A 23,840-nucleotide genomic window follows, 5' to 3' on the forward strand; every position below is an offset into this window, starting at 1 on the left:
CCCCCCCCCCTGGACTTCCCAAACCTAATCCCAGGATAATATTCATATAAAAGTAAACAGATATTAATATCTCTAACTCCACAAGGTGTCTTAATCTACAAAAAAGAATAAAAAGAATAGGCAAACTTAGAAAAAATCTAAAAACCTAAGTTATATTCTACCACTCTGTGTTTCTTTTGAATATAAACAATCCATCTTCTCCATATTGATAAAAATTGTTCATTCGAATGGTTCTTCAGATAAGCCGAAATCTTTGCCATTTCAGCAAGATAGGAAACTTTCAATCTCCAATCTCCCATCGTGGGCAGAATTGGGCTCTTCCAATTTTGGGCTATCAGCAATCGAGCAGCAGATAGACAATAAAGCATCAAATTTGTTTCTTTTGCATCCAAATCTTGTACAATACCTAAAAGAAACAACTGTGGAAGGAAAATAATCCTTTTTTAAAAAAATCTGCTGTAGGTTCCACCATAATTGTACCCAAAAGACCTTAATAACCTTACAAGTCCACCACATATGAAAAAAAGTTGCATCTGGATGACTACACCTCCAACACTTGGATTCATAATTCGAATAGATACGAGACATAGTTGAAGGATCCAAGTGCCATCTGTAAAACATCTTATAAAAATTTTCACGTAGGTTTTGAGCTTGCGTATAACTTCACATTTCTCACCCAGATCAACTCCCAAGTGTCCATAGGTATTGTTTCACCTATATTCTGAGCCCATTTAATCATACAATCTTTAACCAGTTCAGTTTCTGAGTCCAATTCTAATAAAACATTATATATCCTTTTAATATGACCTTTGGCACCATCTCTTATTTGCTTCAGAAAAATCCCATCTTCCATAGCAAAAGTAGTCTTTTTATCAATTCGCCATCTATCTTGAATTTGTCTATACAAAAGCCAAGAAAAGTTTTGGTTATTTTGCTTCAGAACTTCAATCTTGTCCAGTTCTTGGAGACTGCTTGGATAACTCCCTGTACTTGTCTTTTTTCCAGGAAGTGCCTTGCCATCAATTACTTCTTAGGACTGAGAGTGTGTGACTGGTCCAAGGCCATCCACCTGGCCAATGGGGAAGGCAGATTCACTTAACCCGGTTGCCAACTTAACAACTGCAGTGATTCACTTTACAACTGGGGCAAGAAAGGTGATAAAATGGGGCAACATTCACTTCACAACTGTGCAATTGTGGTCATAAGTCAAGGACTACCTGGGTTGTTTGCTGTTTCCTTGAAGGACCGACACCAGGTCAAAGTAGAAGCATTGACATAGAACCTGTAGCTGTGGCTATTCTATCATTTCCAAAGTCTGTGGGTTATACCAGGGGTTTTCAAACTTGGCCCTTTTATGACTTGTGGACTTCAACTCCCAGAATTCCTCAGCCAGCATTGCTGGCTGAGGAATTCTGGGAGTTGAAGTCCACAAGTCATAAAAGGGCCACGTTTGAAGACCCCTGGGTTATAATGTCCTCACGTGCATCTATCTGGCCCTCGAGAATATTGCTTTTATTGAATTAAGATATACTACATCCACAGAGTTCCCTTGGTCTACTAATGTACATGTAGTCCTTGACTTACAATCGTTCGTTTAGTGACTGTTCAAAATTACATCACTGAAAAAAGTGACTTATGACCATTTTTCACACTTATGACCATTGCAGCCTCCCCACGGTCACCTGATCAAAATTCAGATCCTTGGCAACTGACTCGTATTTATGACGGTTGCAGCGTCCCAGGGGGTCACGTGATCCCCTTTTGTGAACTTCTGACAAGCACAATCAATGGGGAAGCCAGATTCACTTAACAACCATGCTACTAATTTAACAACTGCAGTGATTCACTTAACAACTGTGGCAAGAAAAGTCGAAAATGGGGCAAAGCTCCCTGAACAAATTTTTCACTTAGCAACGGAAATTTCGTGCTCAGTTGTGGTAGTAAGTTGAGGACTGCCCTGTAGCCCATTTATCACAGAAAAAGAATCATAGCAAAGAAGGACTGGAATGACACTAGATACCAGATACCAAGTTTAGGAATCCACTTTTTGACTTGAATTGTTCTTGATAAACCCATGTTGGCTTTGGGTAATAGCAGTTTGAAGTGCTGTTAAACAATCTGTTCCTGTAACTTAGTACAGAAATTATCTACCATTTCCAAGGTCGTCCTTTACCTCTTTCAAACATTTGCTCTTCATTGATCTCCCAGCATTTCACTTAAGTTTATTCGTGCTTAACTCCACTGCTTCAAAATATCTTTTTTTTTTTTTTACAACTGTGGGATTGTCTTGCCAGCCTCCAACAGCATAGCAACTGTTGTCAACTACACAGAGAATACAAAATAGTGTCAGATGCCAAGTACGTTTGATTACAGCAAATGTAGATGGACACTTTATTCTATACACAGGTGTAGAATAGTAGCAACTGTTGAGAGAGATCTCGGAGTCCTAGTGGACAATCACTTAAATAAGAGCCTGAAGCTGCCAAAAAAAGCCAACACAGTGCTAGGCTGCATTAACAGAGGGATAGAATCAAAATCATGTGAAGTGTTAATACCACTTTACAAGGCCTTGGCAAGGCCACACTTGGAATATGGCATCCGGTTTTGGTCACCACGATGTAAAAAGGATGTTGAGACTCTAGAAAGAGTGCAGAGAAGAGCAATAAAGATGATCAGGGGATTGAAGGCTAAAACATAGAAAGAATGGTTGCTGGAATTGGATATGTCTCATTTAATGAAGAGAAGGATGAGGGGTGACAGGATAGCTGTTTTCCAATATCTCAGGGGCTGCCCCAAAGAAGAGGGAGTCAAGCTATTCTCCAAGGCACCTGAAGGCAGGACAAGAAGCAATGGCTGAAAGTAATCAAGGAGAAATCCAATCCAGAATTAAAGAGAAATTTTCTGTCAGTGAGAACAATTAATCAGTGGAAAGGCCTGCCTCCAGAAGTTGTGGGTGCTCTATCACTGGAGTCTTTTAAGAAGAGATTGGATAGCCAATGGTTTAGGGCAGGGGTAGGCAACCTTGGCTCTTTTATGACTCGTGGACTTCAACTCCCAGAATTCCTCAGCCAGCATGGCTCAGCTTAATAATAATAATAATAATGATAAAGTTGGAAGGGATCTTGGAGGTCATCTAGTCCAACCCCCTGCTCAGGCAGGAAACCCTATACCATTTCGGACAAATGGCTGTCCAGTTTCTTCTTAAAAACTTCCAGTGTTGGCGCATTCACCGCTTCTGGAGGCAGCTTGGAAACCTCTCCCTTTCCCCTCAGCATGGCTGGCTCAGGAATTCTGGGAGTTGAAGTCCACGAGTCATAAAAGAGCCAAGGTTGCCTACCCCTGGTTTAGGGTCTCCTGCTTGAGCAGGGGGTTAGACTGGAAGACCTCCGAGGTCCCTTCCAGCTCTGTTATTCTGTTATTCATGCACATGAGCAGTCTATCTTAAAGTTCTCAAGATCTATCAATGCGGGGGGGGGGGGGGGGGGGCGGGGAGAAGCAATGTTTATGCCCTGTTTGTGGGCTTCCCTAAGCATCTGACTGGATACATAGCACTGTAGTGGGATTGATTGTTTGAATTGATAGGGATTGATTGATGTCAATTACACTATCAATCCCGTTATCAGTCAATCTCCCAACCCCTTCAAGGAACCTTTGTTTATAGTGACAAAGCAGGAAAGCCCAGTTCAAATTCTTGCTCAGATAATATCTGATTAGGCAACCCTACCTTGGGGTTAAACAAACCGCTTTTAAAAAGAAGCCATTTCTTCACTAGGAGTTAACTCTGCAAATCCCAACACTTTTTAGATTGCGGCTTGCATTTCCAGAGTTATTTGCCTGAACAAGCCAGCGAAGAAGAGGTGAGGGTTCAGATGTTCAGAAGTGATCTGCCCCGGAATCCCTGTAGGTAGCCCAAAATTTCTGTCGCTAAGCAAGATAGTTGTTAAGTGAGTTTTGCCCCATTTTACGACCTTTCTTACTACAGTTGTTAAGTGAATCACTGCTCTTGTTAAGTTAGTAACATGGTTGTTAAGTGAATCTGGATTCCCCATTGACTTCGCTTGTCAGAAGGTTGCAAAAGGGGATCACTGCAACTGTCATAAGTACATGCCAGTTGCAGTCACTCATAGGTCACTTTTTTCAGCGCCATTTTAACTTCAAATGGTCACTAAATGAATAGTTAAGTCCAGGAACGCCTGTAAAGAAACAGGAAGGACCCAAAGATTTCCTGAAGGGAATGTCTTCAAAGATGGAACTTTCTGCAATTAAAGTTGTGTACTTTAAACCTTCCAACACACCTTTATTGAAATGGGCCCGGCCTTTGTGCAAAAGTTCCTGCTGACCTCACCAAAAGCCACCTAACCAGTTTTACAGGCAAGGTGAAAGAATTGCAACACAGGGGAAGAATTAATTTTACTTTGAGGTTCGATCAAAGAGAGAGAGAGAGAGAGAGAGAGAGAAGCAAAAAGTAGGCATTTACTTCTAATTTTCTGGGAGGTTTGCATGTAGGTGGCAGACAAACAGGATCTTAATCATTTGTAATGAACAGCACCAACATCAGAACGGGCCTTGCCTGCACCCCAAAAGCTATGCCCTGCTCTGTAACATGTGGGTGCAGAGCTGAGGGTGAACTATTGCTTGAAATGCACATTTTACAGTGGGAAAAAAATTCAGCCTCCCCTCATAAATGTTAAAAATGTATTCTTAGCTTTCCCGTATAAAATCGCATATTGTTACTTGATTGCTTTCTAGAGCAGTGTTTCTCAACCCTGGCCACCTTAAGATGTAATAATAATAATAATGATAAAGTTGGAAGGGATCTCGGAGGTCATCTAGTCCAACCTCCTGCTCAGGCAGGAAACCCTATACCATTTCGGACAAATGGCTGTCCAGTTTCTTCTTAAAAACTTCCAGTGTTGGCGCATTCACCACTTCTGGAGGGAGGTTGTTCCACTGGTTAATTGTTCTAACTGTCAGGAAGTTTCTCCTTAGTTCTAGGTTGCTTCTCTCTTTGGTTAGTTTCCACCCGTTGCTTCGTGTCCTGCCTTCAGGCGCTTTGGAGAATAGCCTGACTCCTTCTTCTTTGTGGCAGCCCCCAATCTTGGCCACCTTAAGACGTGTGGACTTCAACTCCCAGAATTCTCCAATGACCAGTGAGGGCCTCCTAGTCTAGGGGTAGGCAACTTTGGCTCTTTTATGACTTGTGGACTTCAACTCCCAGAATTCCTGAGCCAGCCACGCTGAGGGGAAAGGGAGAGGTTTCCAAGCTGAGCTATGCTGACTCAGGAATTCTGGGAGTTGAAGTCCACAAGTCATAAAAGAGCCAAGGTTGCCTACCTCTGTCCTAGTCCAATATTCTCTGTGGCTTTTCAACTGCTTCTCCTCCACGCTGACCCGAAACGGAGGGTGAATACAGGGATCTTTGGCCATTCTGCTATGGCCTTAAGAGAAGTCCAGATCTTGTGGCAAGAAGTTCCATAAGCTAAACTACAATCCCATGTATGCTTCCCAGATCTCTTGACCTGATGGGGTTTTATTCCCAAGAGACACCCCAAGAACATCTTCTGTACTGGTCTTGTGCTGTGAAGTACAGGTAGTCCTCAACTTACAACCACAACTGAGCCCCAAATTTCTGTTGCTAAGTGAAACATTTGCCTAGTGAATTTTGCCCCGCTTTATGACATTCCTTGCTACAGTTGTTAAGCAAATCACCACAGTTAGTAACATGGCTGTTAAGTGAATCTGGCTTCTCCGTTGACTTTGCTTGTCAGAAGGTCGCAAAAGGGGTCACATGACCCCGGGACACTGCGACTGTCGTAAATATGAGTCAGTTGCCGAGCGTCTGAATTTTGATCACGTGACCATGAGGATGCTGCAACAGTCATAAGTCTGAAAATAGGTCATAACTCAACTTTTTTCAGTGTCGTTGTAATTTGAAGTCACTGAACGAACTGTTGTAAGTCAAGGATTATCTTGCCTGGTCTCTTGATTCTCAGAAGTTGGCCACAAAAGATATTTATAATTTTTCTCTCCCACAGAGAATCTCTTGCGATTTGCTCTCCCCTGCAGGTGATTCCAAAATAAACGCCTCTTTCCTAAAATGTAGATCTGTATTTAGAGTCTGCGTGTGCATCACACACAGGAAAACAAAGGAAATTCTAAGTTGTGGGCCATTTTAAGCTCTCCTTGGTGTACTAATCTGTTCCCAGACTAAAAATACAGAGGGTCAAGATGCGAACCTCACCAAAACAAGCTGCAACGTCACCCTTCACCTCTGACTGCAACGGAGGTGGCCGCTGCGGAAAATTAAAACCTTGGTGCTCTTTTTAAAGGGCACTCTTAAAATTACGGACTCGGAAACCACTATTTTGCAGACAAGGCTGTTGCTTTTTTCCTGGGCGGAGCAGGTCAAAAGTGGATCGTGTATGTGTATGTGAAAGGGGTGGGGATAAAGAAAGAAAAAGAAAAGAAATAGAAAAAGAAACAAAGAGAAACAGAAAAGGGGAAGGAAAAAGAGAGGGCAAGAAAGAGTAAAAAGACAGGAAAAAAAGAAGAAGAAAAGGAAAAAGAGAAAAGGAGACTGAAAGTTAAGGGAAAGAGAAAGGAAAAGAAGAAAAAGAAAGAAATAGGGAGAGAAATAGAAAAAGAAAGAGAAAGAAAGAAAGAAAAAAGAAAGAAAAGAGAAAGAAAGAAATAAGGAGAGAGATAGAAAAAGAAAGAGAGAGAGAGAGAGAGAGAGAGAGAGAGAGAGAAAGAAAGAAAGAAAGAAAGAAAGAAAGAAAGAAAGAAAGAAAGGAGAAAGAAAGAAATAGGGAGATAGAAAAAGAGAAAAAGAAAGAAAGAAAAAAGAAAGAAAAGAGAAAGAAAGAAATAGGGAGAGAGATAGAAAAAGAAAGAGAGAGAGAGAGAGAGAGAAAGAAAGAAAGAAAGAACGAAAGGAGAAAGAAATAGGGAGATAGAAAAAGAAAGAGAAAAAGAAAGAAAGAAAAGAGAAAGAAAGAAATAGGGAGAGAGATAGAAAAAGAAAGAAAGAGAGAGAGAGAGAGAAAGAAAGAGAAAGGAGGGAAAAGAGAAAGAAATAGAAAAAGAAAGTACCATAAAAGAAATAGAGACAGAAAAAGAAATAGAAACAAAGAAAAAGAGAAATAAAAAAGAAACAGAGAAAAAGAAAGAAAAAAGAAATAGAAAAGGAATTAAAGAAAAAAATATAGATGAGAGAGTGAACAAAAAAGGAAGGAAGGAAGGAAGGAGGGAAGAAAGAGAAAGCAAGCAAGCAAGCAAGCATGAAAGAAAGAAAAAGAAAGAAAGAAAGAAAGAAAGAAAGAAAGAAAGAAAGAAAGAAAGAAAGAAAGAAAGAAAGAAAGAAAGAATCCAAGGATGCTTATAGCAAAAGAGGCTCTAAAAAGGCTATTTATGGTAACCAGGATGAGTTACTATCCTGGGCATCTCCAGCTGTGCAAAGAAAGGTCCAATCAACTTGATGCATTAAAGGCAAAGGAGAGGAGACAGGAAGCAGTTCTAAAATACAATCAAGAAAGAAAAGAAGGACAAGAGCAAAGAAAGAAGGAAAGTGTAGAGAAAATTTAAAAAAACCCCAGTTTTTGTCCATACATTTTAATGCGGAGTATCTCTTTTCCAAAAAAACATATATATTTTTTGTCTCCTTGCTGTTGAAATGAGCTTCTGCAATACCGCCATTTATTTCATGAATTGATGTCTCGTGGACCTGCTCTTAATAATGCCTTCATATTATTCCCTTTTTAAAGTTTTGGGGGAAACCATACCCCTCTTATGTACCCTCCCTTTCAGCATTCTCTTCCTCTGTCATTCTTAGGGGTTTAAATAACGGAATTAAATAATGTAATGTATTATTTCACATACACACACATCTCCTAGCACTGTTGATGTTACCTAGCTGGGTCATGAAATGTCTGCAAGAAAGCAACCAAATGCAAAAAGCATCAAGAACCCCACAGTCCTCCTCCTCCTCCTCCTCCTCCTCCTCCTCCTCTCCACAAACCCTGTTCTCTTCTGGCACTGATGAGGCTACTTAGTTAGTAATGAAATGTCTGCAAAATAACAGCCAAGCGCAGAGAGCATCAAGGCTCTCACAATCCTTGTCCTCCTACACTGGAGGCTAAAACATACAAGGAACGGTTGCTGGAATTGGGTATGTCTAGTTTAACAAAGAGAAGGACGAGGGGGGACATGATAGCAGTCTTCCAATATCTCAGGGGCTGCCACAAAGAAGAGGGAGTCAAGCCATTTTCCAAAGCATCTGAAGGCAGGACAAGAAGCAACAGGTGGAAACTAACCAAAGAGAGAAGCAACCTAGAACTAAGGAGAAATTTCCTGACAGTTGGAACAATTAACCAGTGGAACAACCTGCCTCCAGAAGCGGTGAATGCACCAACACTGGAAGTTTTTAAGAAGAAACTGGACAGCCATTTGTCCGAAATGGTATAGGGTTTCCTGCCTGAGCAGGGGGTTGGACTAGATGACCTCCAAGGTCCCTTCCAACTTTAGCATTATTATTATTATTACACTCTACAAACCCCACTCCCTTCCCTGTATTATGTCACATACACACACCTTCTAACACTGATGATGTTACCTAGCCGGGTGGTGAAATGTCTGCAAGAAAACCAGCAAGCTCAGAGAGCACCTGGGTAGGACCTCACAGTTCAATCTGGAGCTACAAATATTCTCTTCTGTCAGTAACACATTAATTGCATGTGCTAGTCCCGCTTATAGTAAGACCGATGTGTTGCAAGGGCAGCGTTTTATTGATTTTTCTTTTTGAGCTCTTGGACAGAGGCAGCCGAAAGGGGTTGGGAATTGCTGACAATAAAGCCTCCTTTACGTTTACACCAGTGGTTCTCAACCTTTTTAATGCCGCGACCCCAACGGTCGTAAGTCAAGGACTAAACCGGTCGTACATCGAGGACTAAACCGGTCGTAAGTCAAGGACTACCCAACCGGTCGTAAGTCAAGGACTTTCCCTGCCCGGGAGCGCCACGCATGCGTGGTTCCGCCCCCTGCGCCGGCCGAGGTGTAGCTGGCAAGCGGCAGAGACGGAGCAGGCCGACCACCAGCTGGCCCAGCCCAAGGGAGGTAAGGCACCCGCCGGAAAAGGGGGAAAAAATGGCGGACAAAAAAAATGGCGGACAGCCTTGCTTGGCGACCCCCGTGAAATGGTCGATCAACCCCAAATGGGGTCCCGACCCATAGGTTGAGAACCACTGGTTTACACCGAGTTTTGTCTTCTGCTGGGAAAGGATTCAGCTGCAACTAAGAAGTTGCTCTGAAGCTACACAAGTGTGTTTAGAGGCCTGCCTTTTAAGAGGTTGGGAAGGGATCTCTTAAAGCTGGGGAAGATTTGTTTGCCTTTTCGCATTCAAATATGACTCATCCATCCTCCTTCAAAGAAACAAAAGAGTGGTTAAAGAAAGAGAAAACGAGCTGCTGATATATATACAGGCCTTTCCCCCAAAGCAGCCACACTGCAAATCCAGATAGGCTGGGCCTTGGCTAAGCTATTATCAATTAATTAAACCTGGTTAGCAAAATCAAGCTATGGTAAATCTAGACAGCATACTAAAAAGCAGAGACATCACCCTGCCAACAAAAGTACATATAGTCAAGGCCATGGTTTTCCCAGTTGCAATATATGGCTGTGAAAGTTGGACCATAAGAAAGGCTGAGTGCCAAAGAATGGAGGCCTTTGAACTATGGTGCTGGAGAAGACTCCTGCGAGTCCCCTGGACTGCAAGGCCATCTAACCGGTCAGTCCTGGAGGAGATCAACCCTGACTGCTCTTTAGAAGGCCAGATCCTGAAGTTGAAACTCAAGTCCTTTGGCCACCTAATGAGAAGGAAGGACTCACTGGAGAAGAGCCTGATGCTGGGAAAGATTGAGGGCAAGAGAAGAAGGGGACGACAGAGAATGAGGTGGCTGGATGGAGTCACTGAAGCAGTAGGCGTGAGCTTGAATGGACTCCAGAAGATGGTAGAGGACAGGAAGGTCTGGAGGAACGTCGTCCATGGGGACGCGATGGGTCGGACATGACTTCACAACTAACAGCAACTGCAACAACAAACTTAACAGCTGCAGTGATTCACTTAACAACTGTGGCAAGAAAGGGTCATAAAAATGGGACAAAACCCACTTAATGACTTTCTCGCTTAGCGACGGAAATGTGGGGCTCAGTCATGGTCGTAAGTCAAGGACTCCCTGTATTACATTCCCTTCCTCTTAAGAATCCGTGCATGGAGAAATCTAGAAGACAACTTTCGCCAACTTAAAAACAAAACAAAACAAAAATACCGAAAACAACCAACAAAAAACCCCATCAAAACCAATTATCAGATGATTGACAAGGAGGAAAAATTGTTGCTCAATCCAGGTGGAATTTCTCCATTCCAAAGCTGCTCCATCAAGTGTCCACAAGAGTCTCTTAAATGGCATTTTCCGCAGCGTGTATAAACAAGCCGCACCCCAACGCTCACCTGACCAGCTTTGACCCAAACTCAACACAGAGGCTTTTCGGCTTTTCTCTCCAAAGCTCACGTCTGAAAATTGAGGACCTATTTTTCCATTGGGGAGGATGGGTTACTTCTGTTTCCCAGAGCAGTGCCAAAAAAATATGCAAATTACAGGGAGTCCTCGACTTACAACAGTTTTGTTTAGCGTTGTAGTGCCGAACTTTAGTTCGAACTTACAGCGGCACTGCGAAAAGGACCATTTTTTTCATACTTACGATCACTGCAGCATCCCGAGGGTCACGTGATCGGAATTCAGATGCAATTGGCCACTGACTCATATTTATGACGGTTTGCAGCATCCCGGGATCACGTGATTCCCTTTGGCGACCTTCTGATAAGCAAAATCAACGGGGGGACGCCAGATTCACTGAACAACCTTGTCACCAACTTAACAACTGCAGTGATTCACTTAACAACCGTGGCAAGCAAGGTTGTAAAATGGGGCAAAACTCACTTGACAACCGTGTTACTAACTTAACCTCTGCAGTGATTCATTTAGCAACTGTGGCAAGCCAGGTCGTAAAATGGGGCAAAACTCACTTAACAAATGCCTCGCTTAGCAACAGAAATGTTGGGCTCAATTGTACAGGTGGTCCTCGACTTACAACCATTCGTTTAGCGACCGTTCAAAGTTATGATGGCACTGGAAAAAGCGACTTATGACCAGTCCTCATTCTTACAACCGTTGCAGCATCCCCCCACGGTCACGTGATCAAAATGTGGGCACTTGGCAACTAGCAAGTATTTAGGACGGTCGCCATGTGGATCCTCTTTTGCAACCTAACTAGCAAAATCAATGGGGGAAGCTGGATTCTCTTAACGGCCGTGTGATTCACTTAAGAACTACAGGGATTCACTAAACCACAGTTAAGCCAAAAAAGGTTTGTGAAAAATCGGGGTCCGCTCACTTAACAACCGCTTTGTTTAGCAGCAGAAATTCTGCTCCCGATTGTAGTCGTAAGTCGAGGATTACCTGTACTAAAACGTGCTCTGACTGAACGGATCAAATCTCAGGGCCCTGCCACCCATGTTCTTGAGTCCGTTGCCAAGGCCCGTTGGCTCAAAGGTCAGATGCTTACGAGTCACCCGGCACACAAAGGCAGGATGAGATAATTAAATCGATGAAATTAGCCGCTCAAGATACATTTGCATGATTGAAACGATAACTTTGAAAAGAGCCACACACGGTGCTGGGCGGGTGGCTGAGGAGAGATCTCCCTGGCGTTACCTCAGGAGAAGATTTAGTCTATTCTGTGAAAGGAGGACACCGTTTGGAGAGTAGGGGGCTTCCGTTGCTAAGTGAGACGGTCGCTAAGTGAGTTTTGCCCCATTTGGCGTCCTTTCTCGCCACAGTTGTTAAGTGGATCCCTGCCGTTGTGAAGTTAGTAACACGGTTGTGAACTGAATCTGGCTTCCCCCGTTGACTTTTGAGATTTCGGCAGAATTTCTCCATGGCTGTGCCTAGATTCTGCTAAGGGAGGCCGAGTGGTTTTTCTTATCCTGCCCCCAGCAATCCATAGCATTCTTTTACAGGTAGTCCTCAATTTATGACCACAATTGAGCCCCAAATTTCTGTTGCTAAGTGAGAAATTGGTCGAGTTTGGCCCCATTTTGCCCCTTTCCTCGCCACATTTGTTAAGTGAATCGCTGCACTTCTTAAATTAGTAACCCGGTTGTTAAGTGAATCTGGTTTCCCCATGGACTTTGCTTGTCAGACGGTCACAAAAGGGGATCACGTGCATCCCGGGACGTTGCATCCCTCATAAATGTGAGTCAGTTGTCAAGCACCCAAAGGTAAATCATGTGATCACGGGGGATGCTGCACCGGTTGTAAGTGTGAAGAACGGTCCTAAGTCACTTCTTTCAGTGCCTTTGTAACTTTGCGCGGTCACTAAATAAACTGCTGTAAGTCAAGGACTACATGAACCGTAGAACAAAGCTAGAGTTGAAACAATCTTCAGCCGTTAAAAATCAGAATAGCATTTAAGAGATTCAAAAACACCATCAGCAGCCAATCCAATGAAACGGCAAACACCGATGGAGTACAGGTAGTCCTCGACCTACAACAGTTTCCTTTAGTGAACGTTCAAAGTTACAATGGCACTGAAAAAATTGACTCGTGACCATTTTTCACACTTGCGGCTGTTGCAGCATCCCCCGTGGTCACATGATTTACATTCGGATGCTTGACAACTGACTCACATTGATGACGGCTGCAGCGTCCCGGGATCACGTGATCCTCTTTTGTGACCTTCTGACAAGCAAAATCCAAGGGGAAACCTGATTCACTTAACAACCGGGTTACTAATTTAAGAAGTGCAGCGATTCGCTTAACAAATGTGGCGAGGAAAGTGGTAAAATGGGGCCAAACTCAACCAGTTTCTCACTTAGTAACAGAAATTTGGGGCTCAATTGTGGTCATAAATTGAGGACTACCTGTAAAAGAATGCTATGGATTGCTGGGGGCAGGATAAGAAAAACCACTCGGCCTCCCTTAGCAGAATCTAGGCACAGCCAGGGAGAAATTCTGCCAAAATCTCAAAAGCTGGATGAGAACCGAATGAAAACTTCCTGGAACTGGGATGGAAGCTTCAGTTCCCGGCACAATACTTGTGTCCTTTGCGTTAACCAGCCAACAGGGAATAAATTAAGCTGTCGCTTAATGGCTGCTTTGCTAATCTTGTTCCTTTTTCGTCAACCCTTGTCCCAAAATACAGACGAACCCACTTCAGGATCCAAATAAAGCATACAAGTTGTGCGGGACACAACCCCTTCATTCACACATGCATTCTTTTTAACGGATCACCTCAAAGCCTTCCAATTCTGGAGCACTCTACCTTAACGGCCCACGCAGCCCTAGGTATTTATAGAATAATGTCTGTTTCTGAGACAAAAATGTCCTACTCTTAACTTTCCAAAATATATTTAACCCCAAAGTAGTCCCCCCCCCCGCTTTCTCTCTCCATCCTGCCTCGGGTTAAAAGCAACTTAGAAACTTAATTGTGTAGTTCCAGATGTGTGGGAAAGCCAAATTTAATTCCAGTGACGTGCCAGTCAACACTGGCCGTTTTTTCCCCCAAAACATCTGCAGGGTAGAAGATTGTGGGGAAAGAGTATTGTAACCGAATCAACAAACATCCCGGAAAAAGCTAGGCCAAGTTTACACTACCTAACTCAATCTGAGCTTGACAAGCATCAACATGCAGCGACGCAAAAAATAAAGTTATGGTTAGCATCGGTTCGCCTATTAATTTCCTTGTTCTGTTGCTACAGGGCAAAGATGCAGTTCTAAAGTCCCAAAGCCACCGTCTCCGGGAAGCCGAAAACAATACATGCAATTAAAAACACGCAAAGAAAAAAAAAAACCTACATTTGCTAAAGCACGTTATTTAATTACTCATTTCCTCTTTAACCATATTTTTTTTAAAATTTTACTCCAGAAGGAAGGGGCAAAATATTTTTACGTTTGTTTTATGCATTCCTATTTTAAAGGAGGAGAGGAATACATACTTTTGAGGAAGGAGATCCGAAGTTGGAAAAAAAAAATTGGATTGCATGTCTGATTTACTTGGTGCCAAGTTTTGAATTTTTTTTTTTTTTGTTGAACCATGTTGAGATGATTCATCGGCTGGCACCAGAAAGGCGTGGAAATTCATCTTTTATAACTGCCAGGTGAGGCCTGAGTGTCTGTGGTTTTTTTTCTTTGTTTTTAGGGCCGTAGTCAAACCCAGTTTTCTGAAAAATCAAGTTCTCCATAGAACATAGAATAATAGTTGGAAGGGACCCTGAAGGTCTTCCAGTCCAACCCCTTGCTCAGGCAGGAGATCCTATACCATTTCAGACAAATGGTTGTCCAATCTCTTTTTTGAAAGCCTCCAGAGATGAACTTCTGAAGACAAGCTGTCATCTCAAGCATTTTTTCCCTATCAATACTCTTAGTCATGACTTGGTGATCACCATCTCCAAAGCAGGCAGACCCATCACAGAGACAAAACACAACACAGGTAGTGTAGTCCTTGACTTATGACCATAACTGAGCCCACAATTTCCACTGTTAAGCAAGGCAGTTGCTAAGTGAGTAGTGCTCCCATTTTACAACCTTTTTTGGGCCACTGTTGTTAGGTGAAACCCTGCAGTTGTTAAGTGAATCACATGGTTGTTAAGTCCCCCACTGACTTCCCTTGTTGGAAGCTGGCTGGGAAGGTTGCAAAAGGGGGATCACATGAGTCCGCAAGGAGAAGGGCGGGATATAAATTTAATAAATAATAATAATAATAATAATAATAATAATAATAATAATAATAATAATAATAATAATAATAATAATAATAATAATAATAATAATAATAATAATGATGATGATCCCGGGACACTGCAACCGTCATAAATATGAGTCAGTTGCCAAGCTGACGGGGGATGCTGCAACGGTTGCAAGTGTGAGAAACAATGGTAAGTGACTTTATTCAGTGCTGTTATAACTTTTCAATGGTCACCAAATGAATGGTTGTAATTAGAAGACTACCAGATAGTCTTTGACTTACACCTTGTTGCTTAGCAACCGTTCAAAGTTACCATAGACATGCCTGGGGCCTAGTCATGACCCCTGAGGGTTGGTTGCCCCCCGTGGTCACATGACCGAACTAATGCTCGGCAACCATTTGCAGTGTCCTGCGGTCACATGACCAAAGCTAAGACATTTACTTCCATTTTTTTGGCACACTGAACCCTTGGTTTGCTTTACAACTGCTGCAAAAAAGGTTGCAAAATCGGGGCAGTCATGTTATTGGCTTGCTTCATGACCATAATGGGCAGGCTCCATTACGGTCATAAGTCGAGGAGAAACTGCAGAGAGGAGAAAAGCAATGATCCTTATTTTTTAGGTTTTATCTGACATTTGTGTCCTTTGTAGAGGGTGAAGATAAAAATGGAGCTCTAGTCCAGGGGTAGGCAATCTTGGCTCTTTTATGACTCATGGACTTCAACTCCCAGAATTCCTGAGGCAGCATGGCTCAGCTTGGAAACCTCTCCCTTTCTCCTCAGCATGGCTGGCTCAGGAATTCTGGGAGTTGAAGTCCACGAGTCATAAAAGAGCCAAGATTGCCTACCCCTGCTCTAGTCTATTTCATCCCTGAATGGTTCGAAACAGGAATAGAACCCCTGACCACCGCCCCCATTCAGACGTTTGCAGGTAATCCTCAACTTACGACCACAATTGAGCTCAACGTTTCTGTTGCTAAGTGAGAGAGTTGTTAAGTGAGTTTGGTCCCATCTTGTGACCTTTTTGCCACAGTTATTAAGTGAATTACAGCAGTTAAGTAATTAGCACAATTTTTAAGTGAATCTGGCTTCCCCCATTGACTTTGCATGTCAGAAGGTCGCAAATGGGATCGCATGAACCGGGGACACTGCAACCGTCATAAATACGAGTCAGTTGCCAATTTTGATCACGTGACCATGAGAATGCTGCAAGGGGCGTAAGTGTGAAAAACAGTCATAAGTCACTTTTTTAAATGCCGTTGTAACTTTGCATGGCCACTAAACAAATGGTTGTAAATAGAGGACTACCTGTATTCTGCAGGGGAGACCAAATGTTTGCCACTTGTTAGGGACCAAACCTCCAATTCAACAAAATCAAATCAACATCTCCACCCAACAAGCTAAGAACCATGAAATGCCCAGTAGTATTTCTGCAGGGATAGGATAGGATAGGATAGGTTAGGATAGAATATAGAATAGAATAGAATAGAATAGAATAGAATAGAATAGAATAGAATAGAATAGAATAGAATAGAATAACTGTATTGTCACTTTAAATGTACACTAATCAGTATACATTAAAATGAGATTTCGTTGAATACAGCTCTCAAAGTGTAATCACCTCCAATATACACTGCATAAAGATTACAAAATAAAATAAATTATGCATATACCCACATACACACACATATGTGGCCCAGAGAAACAATACAATCCAGTTCAGATGTATACATCTGGTCAAAAAAGTCAAGATGGTGGCTTCAATCACATAATTCCTTCCTTCCCTCCCTCTCCTTCCCTTTTCCTTCCTTCCTTTCTTCCCTCCCTATTTCTTCTTTCCTTTCTTCCTCCTTCTCTTCCTCCCTCTCCTTCCTTCCTTCCCCCTCCACTTCCTTTCTTCCTTCTGCTCCATCCCTCCCCTGCTTCCCTGTCATCCATCCATCCATCCATCCATCCATCCATCCATCCCTGCCCAGGATACACTGACCTTCCTTCCTTCCTTCCTTCCTTCCTTCCTTCCTTCCTTCCTTCCTTCCTTCCTTCCTTCCTTCCTTCCTTCCTTCCTCCCTCCCTCCCTCCCTCCCTCCCCTTGTTATTTTCTATTAGTTTTTAATCTTCATTCGTAAAAAATGCAAAATCCCATGTGCCATATCTTAGCACACAGGATGTGCTTGTCTCGTTCTATCACGCTCCAAATAGGTTCCCCCTGTTTGCCTGGGCTGCCCAGCTTTTATTCTACAGAACAACAGATGTTCAACCTTCACACCAATACCTATTGGACATCTGGAACTCACTGCCACAAGTATTGAAAAAGGGGGACCAAAATGTTTAAACAAAAGCAATTTAAATCTCTAGTTGAATGAAATTGTCTATCAATGGGCTGTCAGTCAAGATGCTGGCCTTCCTACTCACATATTGATCAGGAGAACCAAATACCCCCTTCCCTATTTATATCGGGGCTATTTATATTAGCACTAGCTGCATTCACATCTCAGTTGAGGCCGGACGTTTTAGAACAGGGGTCTTCAAACTTGGCCACTTTAAGACTTGTAGACTTCAACTCCCAGAATTCCTCAGCCAGCCACAAGTCTTAAAGTGGCCAAGTTTGAAGACCCCTGGTTTAGAAACGGTCAGGGCAAAACATTTCAAATTAAGATGAAATTGGAGCTAGCATTCTGAACTAAATATAGGCTTTAGTTTTTTTTTTTTTAAAAAAAAACATATTCTATGTCTTTTTTAAAAAGTCCTTTCCTGGGGGTGTCTAGAGAGGATCAAAAAATTGAAGAAGGTGCCCCCCACCAACATGAAACACACTGAAAGGGGGCAGGCCTGCAGTTGCATAGTTTGTGGCTGCCATCTTGACTTTTTTGACCTCAAAATCCCCGGTTCAAAGTCACACTTGTTAAAATAGTGGCCTTGAGAAAGTCCCATTATAAACATATCCACGTCTGGACTCACCCCCGTCCCAGTTCAGATCCCTAAGAATTTTGCTGATTTTGGAATGCAGGACGGACTCCCCCTGACAACGATGCACCCCAAAATCCATAACCACACTGAAAATTCTGGGTGTGCACCCCAAAACAATTCAGGTTCAAAACTCACTCCCACGCATACTGTCACAACATCCCGCTTGTTTTGGCTAAAAGGGCCCATCACATAAAATAATCCTAAAACTTTCCAAATCTTGGTAAATTACCCCAAATTGGGTACAGGTAGTCCTCGACTTACAACCATTTGCTTAGTGCCCATTTCAAGTTACAGCAGCACTGAAAAAAAGTAACTTATGACCACATTTCACACTTACGACTGTTGGCCATGTAGATAAAATTCAGGTGCTTGGCAACCGAGATGTCTTTATGAAATAAATACAAATGTATTTATACATTTGTAAACTTTCCAGCCAGTTTCCAACAAGCAATGGCAGAAGACAGATTCACTTAATGGCCACATGACTCACTTAACAACTGCAGTGATTCACTTAACAGCTTTGGCCAAAAAAGGCTGTAAAATGGGGCAAAACTCACTTAGCAACAAAAATTTGGGGCTCAGTTGTGGTCATAAACCGAGGACTACCTGTAAAAGTAGTTTTTATTGGTGCTACAGCACACAAACCCAATACCCATCACAACAGGGACATTAAAACTGACTTAAAGATTGCCATGTTGTATACTATATTCCAAAATCTCCCAAAATATTCCTGTGAAGACAAAAATCAATGAAATGACCAATGCTAATTCTTACTTAGTGAGATTGTTTTTATAATACAGTACAGGTAATCCTCGATTTACGACCACAATGGAGCCCAAAGTTTCTTTTGTTAAGTAAGACAATTGTTAAGTGAGTTTTGCCCTATTTTACGACCTTTCTTGCCACAGTTGTTAAGTGAATCACTGCAGCCGTTCATAACATTAAGTGAATCCGGCTTCCCCCATTTACTTTGCTTGTCAGAAGGCCGCAAAAAGGGACTGTATGCTCCCCGAGACACGGCAACCGTCGTAAATATGAGTCAGTTGCCAAGTGTCGGAATTTTGATCGCGTGACCTTGGGGATGCTGCAATGGTTGTAAGTGTGAAAAACGGTTAAAAGTCACTTTTTTCAGTGCTGTTGTAACTTCAAATAGTCACTAAATGAACTGTTGTAAGTCGAGGACTCGCTGTTGTCCTCAAGTTACGACCATTTTTTCAGCGGCTGTCCAAAGTTACAACATTGAAGGAAGGGAATTACGACCGAGTCCTTGAAGTTTGATACGTCATTCTGATCATGAGGGAAAAAACTGGGGACTGGGGGCCCAGGGGTTCAGATCACACATTATATTTCAAACCAGCCAGCTTAGTCTAGGCCAGGGGCCTTCAAACTTGGCCTTTTTATGACTTGTGGACTTCAACTCCCAGAATTCCTCAGCCAGGCGTGCCTGGCTGAGGAATTCTGGGAGTTGAAATCCACAAGTCATAAAAGGGCCAAGTTTGAAGGCCCCTGGTCTAGTGGGACAGGCAGTCTGTTTGGGGGGCTGCCAATGCAGAAAAGTCTAAACTTTCTCGCTAAACCGTGATTCAATTAATTATGATTAATCTTGTTGGACTCCAAAGCTATGCTGACTATTTCCTGAAAGAAAATCCATTGAGAAGCCACAAAATGGTGTTTTTTCAACCTTAGGAACTTTAAGATGGGTGAAGTCCACCCAACTTAAAGTTCCTAAGGTTGAGAAACACCGGGCGCAAAACCTTTCCCCCCCCAAATATCTACAGTTAAGCACCGAGTTCACATCTTTCCTTCTGCCTGGCTGAGCATTCACACAACCCATGCAATCCCCTCAAACAACAAAAGACACAGCCCTTGCATTGACACAACTGCACGAAGCTTGTTCGCCTGCACCCAGGTTGGCAGTTCTGAAAGTCTCATAAATCAGCCCTCGGGTTAATTCTGGATCTTGCGTGAACTCAGGAAAAGGGGTTCATTCGGGGAAGCAGGTTAAGCGTGTCCTGCGAATGCAATCCTTGGGTGAAAAGGGTTTTATTTTACTTTATTTTAGAAAGGGACAGGGAAAGGCAGATTCAAACAGCATTCAAACCAGAAAAACAGAGATGTTGGGTCTGTTTTCTCCAATGGAAGGGGGAGCATTCTCCCCCCCCCCCCCCCCGCCCAGCTGGTATCAATAAAAGAGGCGGCAGCATTATAAGGAATAACGAATAAGGCTCCACAGCAAATTGGTAAAGTATGAGTTTGTCATACGGGTCCCCGGGAGTTTTCCTTCCCCAGGAATGCAAAGAAGGACGGAAGAGACAGGGTGGGGGGAAAAGTACATTTACCGGGAAGAAAAACTCACAATTCTATGGGGCTCCCCCAAAGCACCCCAGAAAATGTCTTTGGAAGGAGGGAGAAAGGGGGGGGCTTAAAACAACTCTAAGAGGAGCAGAAAAAGTATAAAACTTTTCCCACCAGGAGAAATGACCGCTAAAGGACCCAGATTGGAAATCAGTCAATCAATCAGTCAATCAACTAGTCAATCAACCAGTCAGTCAGCTACTCAAACAATCAATCCATCGAATGATCCGTCTTTTGGAAGGGAGATGTGAAGCAAAGGAAGGGGGGGCTCTGGACCCCCTTTCCCCCCCCAAAGATAAAGGCATTCAGGCAGGGTCCAACCTCGGAGCCAGGTGTGGGGGGGGCGTGAGAAAAAGGGGCGCCCCTCTCTGGTCCCGCGTGGAGGGAGGGAGGGAAGGGAGGTGTGTGTGTGTGGGGGGGGTCCTTACCGACCACCAGGCACAGCACATCCAGCGCCACGAACAGCTTGGTGCGCTCCATCGCGCTGCGCCCGCCGCTTCTGCGATCCGCACCTTCACATCGCGCAAGCAGCCGGGCGAAGGACGAGTCCCAAGCGCCGCCGCCGCCACCGCCTCCGCCGCCGCCGCCTCGGAGGGGAGGAAGCGGGGAGGAGGAGCCGCGGGTGGGTGGGTGAGATCGGCCGGAGAAAAGCACCGCCCTCGCCTCGCCCGCTTCTCTCCTTCTTGCCTTCGGGGCGCCAGGCGTAGGGTCGGCCTTAAGCCGCTCCAGCAGGGCGCTCCCGGAGCATGTGCAGAGTGCCTCGCTCTTGCGACCTGCGGCTTGGGATGGGCTGATAATCCCACCTGTTGGGACGGTCTCGCTTTCGGAAGGCGCTTAAGGAAGCGGGATTCCTGAGCGCGTGCAGAGTGAAGTGGATTAAGGAAGCGGGACTCCTGAGCACGTGCAGAGTGAAGCGGGATTCCTGAGCGCGTGCAGAGTGACGTGGATTTCAAGGAGGAGGCGAAGGGAGGTTTTTTTTTTCCCCCCTTCCCCTCAGCCCGGCCGATCTGGCTGTAGTAGAGCGAGGATGGAAGCTTTCCCTCCCCCCCCTCCCCTTTCTCTCTTCTGCTGCGATGGTCAGTCTTATTGCAGGTAGTCCTCGACTTACAACGGAGCCTGACATTTCTGTTGCTAAGCGAGACGTTGCTTAAGTGAATTTGGCCCCGTTTTATGGACCTGTCTTGCCACGGTTGTTAAGTGAGTCCCTGCAGTTGTTCAGTGTGTAACACGGTTGTGAAGTGAATCTGGCTTCCACCCCCCCTTGACTTTGCTTGTCAGAAAGTGGCAAAAAAGGATCACGTCACACACACACACACACACACACACAAGGCCACTGCAACCGTCATAAATATGAGTCAGTTGTTAAGCGTCCAAATTTTGATCACGTCACCATGGGGATCCTGCTGTGGTCGTAAGTGTGAAAAACGGTCACTAAGTGTGAACTGTTGTAAATCGAGGACTGCCTGTGTAAGCGCTTCTGAAGAAGGAAGTTGTGTTTTGATGATTTAAAGAAAATGTGGGGATCCCAAGTGTTGGAGCAGCTGCGATGTTCCTCCATCCTTTCTTTTTCTTCCAATGGGAGGGAGGGAAGGAAGGGTTCCCCACCCATTTAGCCAGAAAGAATTCCCGAAGAAGAGATAATTGAGAAAATTTTAGATTGTGCAGAAATGGACAGACTGACACTAAAAATGAAAGAGGAACAAGATTCAGATTATTTTAGAACAGGGGTCTTCAAACTTGGCCCTTTTATGACTGGTGGACTTCAACTCCCAGAATTCCTCAGCCAGGCACGCTGGTCTGGTGGATCCAAGCCCGCAGTTTCATCAAAATGGCCGACTGAGGAATTCTGGGAGTTGAAGTCCACCAGTCATAAAAGGGCCAAGTTTGAAGACCTCTGCTTTAGAACATGGGATACATTTTATCAATGGCTAGAAAAACGAGGTAGAGAGAAAGGAATTTAACACGTATTAGTAAACTGAACATTGGAACCCAGACCATATGTTGCTGATAAAATATTAAGGATTTGTGACTATAAAAAAATTAATAAAATATTGAAGAAGAAGAAGAAGAAAAAAAAAAGAATTCCCAACTCTAAAGGAGAATATTTGTAGCTCAGGGCTGAAGTGAGGGATCCTTGGTGCTCTCTGAGCTTGCTTTGTTTTCTTGCAGACGTTTCGTTACCCTAACATCATCAGGGATAGTCAAATCTGCGCTAGTAGTGATGATGTAACCTAGTTTGGGTTATGAAACGTCTGCAAGAAAACAAGCAAGCTCGGGGACCCCCTCGTTCCCGACACTTTGAAATCAGGGCCAGATTAATTCGGAGCACCTGCCAAACACACCCTTCCGCTTTGCTTCTCAGAAAAGAGGAAAACCATAACCACGTTGATGCACACAGGATGTCCTATTACAGTGGTGGCAAACCTATGGCATTGGTGCCAGAGGCGGCACTCGGAGCCCTCTCTGTGGGCACACGTGCCGTTGCCCCAGCCTTGCCTCCCCCCATGACCCCCTCACCAGCAGCCCCCCTGGAGGAGAGTTACCCCCAAGCGTGGCCCACGCGGAGCAGTGCAGCCAAGGACATGGCAGCCAGGCAGCGTAGACAAGACTCTGCCCTCACGCCCCATCGTGCACAGTTGATGCTGCGGGGCGTGGGCAGAGGGCGTGGCCACCATGGCGCTGCTGGGCTGCCTGGGTGATCTGTGGCGGGCCCTGGAGGCAGTGAGTGGCCCTGCAGGCAGGCGGGGTGGGGCGGGGCAGGGGGTGGAGCCGGGGCGGGGCCAGTTTTTGGGCACTCGGTCTCTAAAAGGTTCGCCATCACTGTCCTATTAGCATCCTTTTGATTTTGGCAGCCAGCAGTCCTCATCTGGCCCAATACTGTAGCATTGGATGGGGGGGGGGGAAAGATTCTCAGCAACTGAGCCTCTCAAGAGCATGTGCAGAGTGTCCCACCCTCCTGATGGACAGTACCACAGAATTTTCTTAAATCAGAAGAAAGAGAGAAAGAAAAAAAGAAAGAAGGAAAGGGAGGGAGCGAGGGAAGGAGGAAGGAAGGAAGGAAGGAAGGAAGGAAGGAAGGACTCCCAAGAGCATGTGCAGAGTGCTGTGCCCTCCTGAGGGAGAGTTCCACAGAATTTTCTTAAGTCAGAAGAAAGAAAGAAAAAGAAAGATAAAGAAAGATAGAAAGAGAAAGAAAAAGAAAAAGAAAAAGAAAGAAAAAGGGAAGGAAGGAAGGAAGGAAGGAAGGAAAGGAAGGAAGGAAGGAAGGCCTCCTGAGAGCATGTGCAGAGTGCCACACCTTCCTGAGGGGGAATTTCACAGAATTTTCTTAAGTCAGAAGAAAGAAAGATAAAGAAAGATAGAAGAAAGAAAGAGAAAGAAAAGAAAGAGAAAGAGAGAAGGAAGGAAGGAAGGAAGGAAGGAAGGAAGGAAGGAAGGAAGGAAGGAAGGAAGGAAGGACAAGACCTTTGGAGAAAAACCTTCCTACTTCCCTCCCACCAAAAAAATAAAAAAATAAATACAGAGTCCCTCTAACTTGGTGAGGAACTATGTTCCTCTATTTCTTTAAAACAAAATGCACAACAATGCAAAAACCAGCTTCAGCTGCCTGCTTTGTTTTGGAAATAACAGTGAAAATAGCAGGACAGGATTCTTCTCCAGACAAAGGATTTTGTGGGTTTGGCAGGCCTGGCTGGAGCGCAGGCCCTTCCTCTCGTATTT

At 44.1% G+C, this 23,840-nt stretch overlaps 1 protein-coding gene across 1 annotated transcript in view; it reads right to left on the reverse strand.

The window, feature by feature from the left end:
• Positions 1–20,600, reverse strand: part of PLPP2 (phospholipid phosphatase 2) — a 44,042-nt gene extending 23,442 nt beyond the window's left edge. Inside the window, exon 1 of the mRNA XM_015824639.1 lies at positions 20,553–20,600. Within this exon, the coding sequence (XP_015680125.1) occupies positions 20,553–20,600 (48 nt within the window). The remainder of the gene's footprint in view (positions 1–20,552) is intronic.
• Positions 20,601–23,840: the final 3,240 nt, after the last annotated feature.

Source organism: Protobothrops mucrosquamatus, unplaced genomic scaffold (genome assembly GCF_001527695.2).
Source record: "Protobothrops mucrosquamatus isolate PMUCROS unplaced genomic scaffold, P.Mucros_1.0 scaffold2302, whole genome shotgun sequence".
In the NCBI taxonomy this organism is placed as follows: Eukaryota; Metazoa; Chordata; class Lepidosauria; order Squamata; family Viperidae; genus Protobothrops; species Protobothrops mucrosquamatus.